The 10,743-nt window shown below is 33.8% G+C and overlaps 1 protein-coding gene across 1 annotated transcript; it reads left to right on the top strand.

The window, feature by feature from the left end:
• The first annotated feature begins 4,959 nt into the window (after nucleotides 1-4,959).
• Nucleotides 4,960-6,770, top strand: LOC129312610 (phospholipase A1-IIdelta). The gene is given in 4 exon segments (XM_054955274.1): nucleotides 4,960-5,497; nucleotides 5,500-5,882; nucleotides 5,884-5,943; nucleotides 5,946-6,770. Coding segments are annotated over 4 exon segments (1,275 nt in total). The 5' UTR covers nucleotides 4,960-5,166; the 3' UTR covers nucleotides 6,447-6,770.
• The last annotated feature ends 3,973 nt before the right edge of the window (nucleotides 6,771-10,743 follow it).

Genomic DNA, 10,743 nt, shown 5'->3' with positions numbered 1-10,743 from the left:
TCACTCGCCCCCTGCATTTCACCATGCTTTTTTTTTTAACAAAAAAACAACATATAGGTTTATTTGGGCCTTTTAACAAGTGTACAACGCCCAACCATGTTGATATTTTTAAATTGGTTTTGAAGCCAGTTGAGCAAACTTTTTGTATATACTGTGCTTAAAGTAAATATTGAAAGATTAAAAATAATGTTGTGGACTTAATAAGTAAAACAAAGGAATTAACATGTAATGTTAGATATTTTACAAGTGAAATTAATAAATCTTCTAAATCATTCATATGTGGAGGAATCTAGAGAGGTTGAAGGAAATTAACCAGACTTTGATTACATCGGTGCCAAAAGTGGAAAAAGTGGAGAGAATGAATCCGTTTCATCCCATTTCTTTACATAATGTGGTATGTGAGGGAGTCTTGAAGGCTGTTGTGAATCAGTTGAAGAGTTTAGTGCCAAGATTGGTCTCATTGTTCCAAGCCATTTTTGTGCCTAGGAAGTGTATTCAAGATAATGTGATAATTGTGAGAGAGATTGCTTGCTCAATGGGGAGATTGGGAGGAAGGGATATATAGCTATCAAAAAAGATTTAGAAAAGACTTACGATCATATGAGATGAAATTTCGTGAGGAGGGTGTTGGAGGAAATTGAAATTATGAACAGTACTATATAGTGGATCTAGAAGGTTATTATGGAATGTGGTAAAGTCAAAGGAATTTGTTCCTTCTAGGGAGATGAGGCAAGGGGGTCCACTTTCTCCATACTTTTTTGTGTTAGGTATGAAAAAATTATCTCATTTGATTGTGGATGTTGTTGAAGATGGGAGATGGAGGCCCATGAAGTTAGGGCACATATGCTCTTTATGAATAATTTACTCTTGTTCCACGAAGCTAAGATGGATCAACTATAAATTGTTTTGCAATGTTTAAGAGATTTTGGTGTTATGTCGAGGTAGATAATTAATGTGCAAAAAATTATGGTTATGTTTTCCAAAAATGTAGAGAATGAGAGGAAAGATTGGCTAATCACTGGATGTGGGTTTCAAGCAATGGAGGATCTAGGACGTTATCTTGGTTGATATATGTCCAATGGCAAGAGGGGAAGGGGGAAGTACCAATTTTTGTTTGATAAGATTTATAAGAGATTAAGTTCTTGAAAATCATAAAGTCTATCATTAATGGGAAGGCTCACTTTGGTGCAACAAGTGACATAGCAAATTCCTATTTATAATATGTTACATGATGATTTACTAGATAGAATGTGTAAAGAGAATGAAAATATGCAGGGAAATTTTATTCAGGGAGTTACAAGAGGTAGATGAAGGATTCATACAATGAGTTACAAGAATTTGTGCTTGCCTAAGAGCAAGGAAGTTTTGGGTTGAAGAATATAAAAAAAATGAACAAAGATTTAATATGTAATGTAGGGCAGGATAATATTGCAAAGCTATCTAAAATAGGCTCTAGAGTTCTTGTTGGAAAGTATGGATGAAGGGTGGATCTAACGCAACAATGTATGGCAAAGCCTTATGATTATATGTCATGGAGGAAATTAACTGAGTTATGGCTGAATATTATTTGATAATAGATGCGAAGTGAATGATGGAAGAAGTGTGAAGTTTTGGCTAAATAAATGGGTTGATAAGGATGTGGCAATAGTGAAAAGATGCGTGGGGTAGCTTAGTCTAGAGGAGTCGAATTCTAATGTATGTGACTTAGTGTTAGAGCATGGGGGATGGGATGTGGATAGATTGAAATGTCTTCTTCCTAATGGGGTGTTGCAGAAGATTTTAGCTATTCATGCTTCGTGTGTTGTGGATATGGATGATAGATTGAGATGGCCCAGTAAAGGGTAGCATGAGTTTAATGTGGTGACTATGTATGATTTATTGTGTGTCGAAGAAAGAGAGATTGTGGAGGAAGGCATTTGGGATTTGATTTAGGAATGGAAAGGCAAAAAAGAATTCAAGTGTTTTTATGACTTGCTGTTGTGAATAAGTTACTTACTTTAGCAAGATGTTGTGGAATTTCAAGGAGTTTACCTAACTATTATAGGTGCTAGTTATAGGTGAAGGATGTTTTACACACTTTACGGGATTGCTTGAGTTTAAGGGATGTGTGGGAGCAATTATTGCCAAGTACATTTATGACTACGTTTTTTAGTTTAAATCATAAAGACTAGTTTAGTGCTAATTTGAGTAAGGGGGATATGTGGTGGTTGGGGGAAGGAGTGGAAGCTGATTGTTGGAGTGCGTTGTTGGTTTTTGTGGTTCCAGAGGAATGAATTCTTGTTTAGGGAGGGTTTGATTGTGGGAGTATTAGTGTGTTGGCTATGAATTGGTACATTAAGAAGGTCAAGTTTGTATTTTAGAATGAAGAAGGTGGAATTGTGAGGAAATGGAAAGATATTAGATGGTAGCCTAGTATGAACATTGATAGAGTGGCTAAAAGGTAGCCTAGATTAGTAGGGTGTGGGGGTTTAATGTGAGATGCCGTTGGCAGATAGATAGGTGGTTTTATGGATAGAGTAGGGAATTATATTACAATGGAAGTTGAATTAAAGGGCATTTGCTTTGCTTTTAAGATGCTAGTTTGATGTTGTGTTAAGAAGGTTTATGATTGAATCTAATTCCACTGATATTCTGGCTCAATTGAAATGTATACTTTAAAATAATACTATGCATACTATGTATTTGAGGCAAATACAAAGATTGATAGATGATAGTTAGGAGATTAGAGTAGCTCATACTTATAAGGAGGGGAATGGTTATGTAGACTAAATTGTTAATTGAAGTCTGCAACAGGATTTTGGCTTTTAATAATTGTGTGATCCGCCTAGGGGTTGCATGAATTGTTGTACCGAGATGAATTGGACATGTCTTGCCCTTGTTTAGTTAGTTTGAGTAGTTTATAATGAGCTTTGGCCCTACTTTTTTACCCAAAAAAAGTTGAAGAGAGAAAAAATTTAAAATAAAAAATGCCAGTAGTATAAAGGTTTTTAAATTATTCATAATTTTTCTTACAATTGAGACCCCACTTCACTCATATTCTTTTATCAGGAATAGTTTTTAGATTTTGTGCAATGATACAAAAAAAAAAACATAGTTGGTTTAGAATTGGAATGTTAAATGTTCCTTTTGATGTAATAAAAATAAATAATTTATGAAAAAATATTAGGTGTTCTTAAAATTTGAAATTATTAATTATCCATGCTCTCTAATGACCAATGTTCCAGCTTAAATAAAGATGCCAAAAAATAACATCTTGAATAAAGTTAGATTTAAGACTCAATTGCCATAACATTGTTAGATTATAAATATTGTCTTATGCAGTGACAAAAGGAGGGGGGACCAACAAGGGCTGTGACCCCCTAATTTTAATTTTTTTTGAAAACTTTATAGTATATATACTCCTAACCCTTTTAAAATTTATGAAAACTTTATAGTATATTTATATTTTTAATATTGGCTTTCCTTATTCATAAATTCTGGCTTTGTCCTTGATCTTATGGTTTTTTTGCCTCTTTTTGGTAAGGAAGAATTATCAATAATACCCATTCACTCACGCAATTCTACAATCCTTATAGGAAGAAAACTCACACATCCACTAGAATGCCTACTCTTGTGCTCGAACACTCATTTTATCTATTATGGGAAGAGTGTTGGTGCCGAGCGAACCAAATGATTCTTGGCAAATGTAGCTTTATGTGATATCATTGTAGAAATTACAAATGACAGACCCATAATTATTTTCAAATGTAATAAATCAAGGTCCCGAAGGAATAAATCAAGGTCCCGTAATTTTTTATCTTCTATAATATTTCTTCCATCTTTACTTCCACCAATTCTCTTCCTTTTCTTTCATTTTCTTTAAGGATCTCCAATCCTACTCCTTCTTTTTTTTTTTTCTTTTTTGGCACAAGAAGTATATTTTGCCAGCACCTCGATATAATTTCTTCCGGATTAGTGAGGGTAAATAATAGATCTGTTACAGCCAAATTACAATACATGTGTGTGTGTGTAAGAGTTGAAATTCGAATTGAATATAACCAGATAGAACATGAAATAAACATTTAAAACCCATGACATGATTTGTTATATATGTTATAAACATTCATACTAATGCCAAGTAAGATTAAATCATTTTGAATTTCTCTTGGTCAGTGAATTCCAGCACGTTTATTAGGATGGAGTATGAATGGCAGATTACATAATAGTTTCTCATTACTTGCGTTTGCATGATTGCACCATTGGGAGTTTAACAGGATCATCATGATATTTTTTGTTTTCTTCTCATTGGCAATACTTTTTTTTTTTTTGTTCGAACTCAAAATCCAATTATCCATTAATAATGTGATGTGTGTGTGTGTGTGTGTGTGTGTGTGTGTGTGTGTGTAAACCATTCAAAGGATCAATGGCGTTCCAGTCTCCTCCGTCTAGCGCCTCGCGTTCATCATCACTCATCCGTTGTGGGGCAGCCATGGCCACCAACCTCCAACCATGACCTCAGATAAGAGGCCTGGCAATTAAGCTGTATTAGCCTTATATCCACCCAAAAAAAAAGAGTTCAATTGTTAGCTTCTTTATACACATGTAGGAGATTCACGATTGGAGGTTAATTTATATACAACAGCATTTTAACATGGTTTATCATGTCTTTAAATTAAAGAGTGATCAAAGCTGTCATTCTTCATTTCTCTTGCAATAATCAAATTAATAGCCCCGGCACATGTCTCTTTACCATGTCAGTCTTATCAATCCTCTGTTCCAACAACGTTATATATAAAGTCTGTCTTCTTTTCATTTCATTATATTTTTCTTTTAATAGTATTATACACGGACGACAGATCAAGATAATGATTTTTTTTCCCCACAATATTTTCTGTTTCTTGATTATTACTCAAAATAAAAATCCAATCCACTATCCATACATAACCTATGCACTATTCAAAGCATCAATGGCATTCCAATCTCCGACTAACACACTGCATTGTCGCCACTGATCAGCGAGTGGTGGGGCAGCCATAGCCATCATTATCACAAGAACCCATCAAGCCGTGTTAATCTGCCTCCCTTTTCCTTTAACCCCAACAGCAAGTCAGCAACCCCAAACCACACCACACGGCCCAACTACTTCATCTTCTCCATTTCTCTGCAACTCATCATCCATCTGCTTTAATGGCCGACGCTGAAGATCACACCCAACAAAACCCCACGTGGCCGGAACTCTTGGGCAGCGACGACTGGGAAGGTTTGCTTCACCCTCTCGACCATGACCTCCGCAACCTCATCCTCCGCTCCGGCGACCTTATTCAGGCCACCTACGACGCCTTCAACAATGACTCAAACTCTCGCTTCTGTGGCTCCAGCCGCTACGGCAAGAAGTCCTTCTTCCAAAAGGTCATGTTCGACCGCCCCGATGATTACACCGTCGTGTCTTTTCTTTATGCCACCGCTAGAGTCAGTGTTCCGGAGGCTTTTCTTCTCAAGTCCTTGTCTAGGGAGTCCTGGACCGTGAGTCTAACTGGATCGGCTACATCGCCGTCACCTCCGACGAGGTCAGTGCCTCCTTGGGCCGCCGCGAAATCTACATCGTCTGGCGTGGGACGACTCGGAATTACGAGTGGGTCGATGTCATGGGAGCTAAACCCGACTCTGCTAAAGCTCTGTTAAGCCCTCGGACCCTCGAAGAACTACAAATCAGCCCTGGAAATGAAGGTTCTTGGAGCAGTGAAGACGACGACGACGAAGAACATGGGAACATCCCGAAAGTTATGAGGGGTTGGCTAACGATCTACGTCTCGGAGGACCCTAAATCGTCGTTTACAAAAACGAGCGTCAGAACCCAAATTCAGAGCAAAATCAAACACTTGTTGAATCTTTACAAAGACGAGAAAACCGAGCGTGATTCTGGTTGGGCATAGTCTAGGAGCAAGCCTATCCATTCTTTCTTGCGGTTCGACCTGGTCGAAAATGGCGTCACCGACGTCCCTGTATGTGCTTTCGTGTTCGGGTCTCCTCAGGTCGGAAACAGGGCATTCAACGAGAGGTTCAAGAAATTTCCCAACCTGAAGGTCCTGCACATAAGGAACAAGATCGATCTCATACCACATTACCCAGGAAGGTTACTGGGGTACGCAGAGACAGGAACAGAATTGGAGATCGATACAAGGAAATCGCCATTCTTGAAGGACTCGAAGAACCCGAGCGACTGGCATAATTTGCAGGCGATGCTGCACGTGGTTGGAGGATGGAACGGGAGTGAGGGTGAGTTTGAGATGAAGGTGAGGAGAAGCTTGGCTCTGGTGAACAAATCGTGTGACTTCTTGAAGGAAGAGTGCAGAGTTCCTGCGTCGTGGTGGGTGGAGAAGAACAAGGGCATGGTTCTCCGGCACGACGGAGAGTGGGTTTTGGACTTGCCGGAGGAGGAGGACCTTCCTGTTCCTGAAGATCCCTGAAGAGTCGATCTTTCAAAAATGTAAGATGTCATACTTTTTGTTGAAGTGGGGTGTGACAATCAGGGTACGTGGGGACGGGGTTGATGGTTTTAGTGATACAATGCTCGGAGTATTTATCTCATTTTATATTAAATATGCTGGGACGCTAGCTGTCAGAATTTTTGTCATCAGTGAACAATGAGGGGTTTGAAGGTTAAAGATGAAAATCATGGTATTACTTTGCTAGGTGTTCTAATGTTTGTATACCTTCTATGTGAAGTCTTTTCATGGGGTGAAAGTAAATAAAGTTTACTGAGTTAAGTTTGTGGGGACTAAAAAATATCTTCAATTTAAACAGTGCTTCCAAAAATGCCAATAGTCCCTAACAAGATTCTCTTATCTATGATGGAGATTTTGAACTCACGATGTGAGCTGTGAGTCAAATATTCTTACCCGAGGAGATCAACCTTTCCTGACAAATGTGGAGTATTGTGTTATTTTTTTCTTTTACGCCCGACTATCATCTTATTGGGATTACATATTAATATTTATTTTTTAAAATTTGAGCCTTGATTTACTATGCTAAAGACAAGTAAATTTGAAGTCTTTGATTAGAAAAGCAATGGAGAATTAATTCTTCTGTCATTGGGTAGGTGTATACAAAAAAGAAGTTATTAAACCGATGCATGTAAATTGGTGGAATATAATAATGGCATCGTTGAAGTGAGTTATATTTTTTTTTTTTTTTTAATGTGCGTGTAGTGTGTGTACACACACACATTTATATTCTCTTGGATTGGCGATAAATGGCCGTGCGTGCATGAATTCAATGATTTCATTGAATTCATGAAAAGGAGTAGCGTTTTAGCGACACCATTGTGATTCAAGAATTTGGCTTAATTACAATAAATCAAACGTGGTCTCCCATGATGGATTGTTATCGTAGTTAGGGCTCGTTTGCATTTCACTTAAGTGTAATTAATTATAAAAAAATTTGATTATAATTATAATTAATTATATTATAACATAATCTGCTTGGATATTAAAATTAATTTTAGATGTATATATTATCATAAAAAATATTACTTTTTAAAATTAAATTATTAATAAATTTATATTTAATATTATTAAATTTGTTAAACTTTATTTAAAAATAAAATATATTATTTAATTATAAAATTGAATCTATAAGTAATCTTCTGGAGTTTATTTCAAAATATAATTTTAGCTCAACAATTAATTATTAATTTGTTGGCTGTTTGGATAGTAAAAAAAATCGATTTTATATCCTATCCAAACAACATTTTTGGACAGTTTTATAGGATTTTCGTGATAGGGTGAGTATTATTATTTTGGTATTATTAGGATATAGTGTTATTTATGACAGTTTATTGTATTGAGATTTATTTTGTATTAAATTTATCCTGTTGAAATTTAAACAACATTTTATATTTATTAAATATTATTAAGACATTCATGCGTTATTATTAAAATGATATATATACTGTAAGCTTTTTATTTCTCATTTATTTCTCTCCTTTCAAGCGTCATTTATTATCAAGAATTATTTATATTGATTCAATGCTATTATGGGAATTTCTGAAGCTAGCCAGGCTAAAGTTGAAGAGTTTGAATAATTTGCGTACTTTTTGTACGACTATTAATTAAATTGGTGAGGATTGAATTTATTACACCTTTTGCTTTAATTATTTGAGATCCAGTATTACTAATTACATCTGGGCGCAGTCAAACCTATTAAGTGGAACTTTTGTATGCATGCTTTTAATATTAACAATGACTTAATTTCGAAAGCTCCTATTTAAGCAATCATAATTTATTCTACAGAATCAAACACATCGATAATGAAATTTGTTCTTCCCTGTGAATCATGAATTAAATCCTTACAAATTGAATTTTTGTTAGTTTGTGAGCTCAATTATATCTGTTTTAAATCGGTCAAGCTTGCTTTTGTAATTTTTTTCTTCCAAAAAAAAAAAGCTAGAAGTGGGCTTAACATAGATTTAACCTGGGTCGCAAGGATCACGATAACATTGTAAACTCATCTCTTTATCCTGTTCATTTCAGTCACTTTCTTCTAATCTTACCTCTCCATCATAAATCCAATTTTAGTGCTCATCTTTGATGACTACCATCCTTGATGGATCTGGATCATCCTGATTTAACATGGATGATCTAGATTTAAAGCTTTATTTCATCATTCATATTTATTAATATAAAAATTTAATAATTTTGTTTTATAACTGTTCATTACTAATTTAAACAGTTCATATTTAATTTAAATAGTTAAATTTAATATATATTTTTTATAATTTTTATAATTAACCATCCAAATTTACACTGCATGATTTGAACTTGAAAATTCCAAATTTTAGTTTTTTCCAAAAAATATTTCTTTAGAAAGTTCTAGTTAGGAGATCATCTTTATTTTTTAATATTATATTTATCAAAATAAAAATTTAATTTTTTAAAAAATTTTAATATTGAAGCTGAACTGTTTAAAATACATCTAGATAATTAATTTATAAAAAAATATAAAATTTTTTAATATTACTGAATCATCTAAATTAAATTTGTATTGTCCAAAGATCAACAGCTTTATTAAAATTTTTGATAAATTTTAAATTTTTAATACTAATAAATATAAAATAAAACAAAAAAAAAATATAGATAGTTTAGATTAAATTTGGACGTCATAGATTTCATCAAGATGCTTATCACTTTTATGAGCGCTGAAATTGAATGACTTTAAAAATGCCACTTTGTCATAACTAAAGAAGTTAAAAATTAAAATAATTTATCAAAGTTATGTAATTATCCACTACTGTTTTACTATTGACTAGTCCTAGGCATAGTTTAGCTCAAACTTAAAACGTCCCTCCTCACCTGACTTTATTGTTGTTGGGTTATATTTTTCAGCGCATGCTATTTTTTAATGCATGTATACATCCATAATTGCAGCTTATGACTTAATGTTTAACGATAATCAGTTTGATCTTATCTCCGTCATCTTTTTCACTGATTATTTTTGTAACTAAGTCTGTTTATATTCCGATAATTCTATAAGTTATAGAAATCTATTCATACACTATGAATATTACAAGGGAATATTGGGAGTATGCTCCAAATATACATTCGATATTTGTATCTGTTTTTTAAATTTAATATATATTTGCTTTTACCAAAAAAATTACTGGTTAAAAAAATCATACACGCATATATATATATATATATATTAAATCTAAATTGAAGCAACGTTAGTGCATTTATACGTTCCGTTGTTCCGATAAATCACTAAATAAGAGTGTCTCATAGGATGTATTGATCTTGTCTTAGTATATGCAGACAACTTCTAATCTGATATAAATTAAGAAGTATCGTATGAAGCCAGGTGAAAATGGGCAAATAAAAAAAACCGTATGCTTTTAAATTACTCATGAAAAAAAAACAAATCAAAGACATTTTGCTATTTTTGTTTCAAAGAGGAAAAAAACTCACAGAGCTACTTGAAGAGAGCATGAAAACGAAAACGCATTCCAACCGCACGCTTCAGATTCTGTAGAATTTCATCGGAATTTTTTTTTTCAAACAAATTAAGGGCGCATAAAAATTGACATTATATGATGTTTTTAAAACAGATATGGAGTCAACTCTAGATTCTTACAAATAATTAAACTTGTGTGGTTTTAGGACATGTTAGAACCTCCGCGGCCTCGTTGTTTGCTACGTGGAATTGTCTTATTATTTGGACTTTATCTTGAAAATTTAAAAAAAAAAAAATAGTTGACAATTGAGATTAAAATGAATAATAGTAATAATCATCAATAAAATCAAACAAGAATGTGTTATGTGTTATTGTTAAAAATATATTTTCCATGTTTTGGCTTACTATCAGAATATAGGAAAATTTGTCTAAATAATCCAACACGGAAAGGTCCCCTTTTTCCTTTCAAAAAAGACAGCAGGATATTCAAGAGAAAAAAGGTTAATGACCATACTTGTCATTTCCATAAAAATATTTTAATTTTAATATTTTGCAATTTGTAAAGAGCACATTGTCACGATAATCTTGTCTGCAAATCTAAATGTTTCACGTAGTGCTCACCAAAAAAGATAAATATTTCACTTAGTCATAATTAAATACCTATTATAGTGATATAAAAAAAAAACCTATTATAGAACTGGTTTAAGAGCTAAGATAGTTATTGTCCAGAAAAGGGTTAGGCTCGTTGGCAGCAACTGTAGCAATTTTGGTCCAACTCATGCTCGGTGATATTGTCCTTAAAATTATTCTGCCACG

Source organism: Prosopis cineraria, unplaced genomic scaffold (assembly GCF_029017545.1).
Source record: "Prosopis cineraria cultivar Desert tree isolate PC_DT_omini unplaced genomic scaffold, ASM2901754v1 PC6, whole genome shotgun sequence".
NCBI classification, from domain to species: Eukaryota; Viridiplantae; Streptophyta; class Magnoliopsida; order Fabales; family Fabaceae; genus Prosopis; species Prosopis cineraria.
This window is presented reverse-complemented; position numbering and strand designations above follow the sequence as displayed.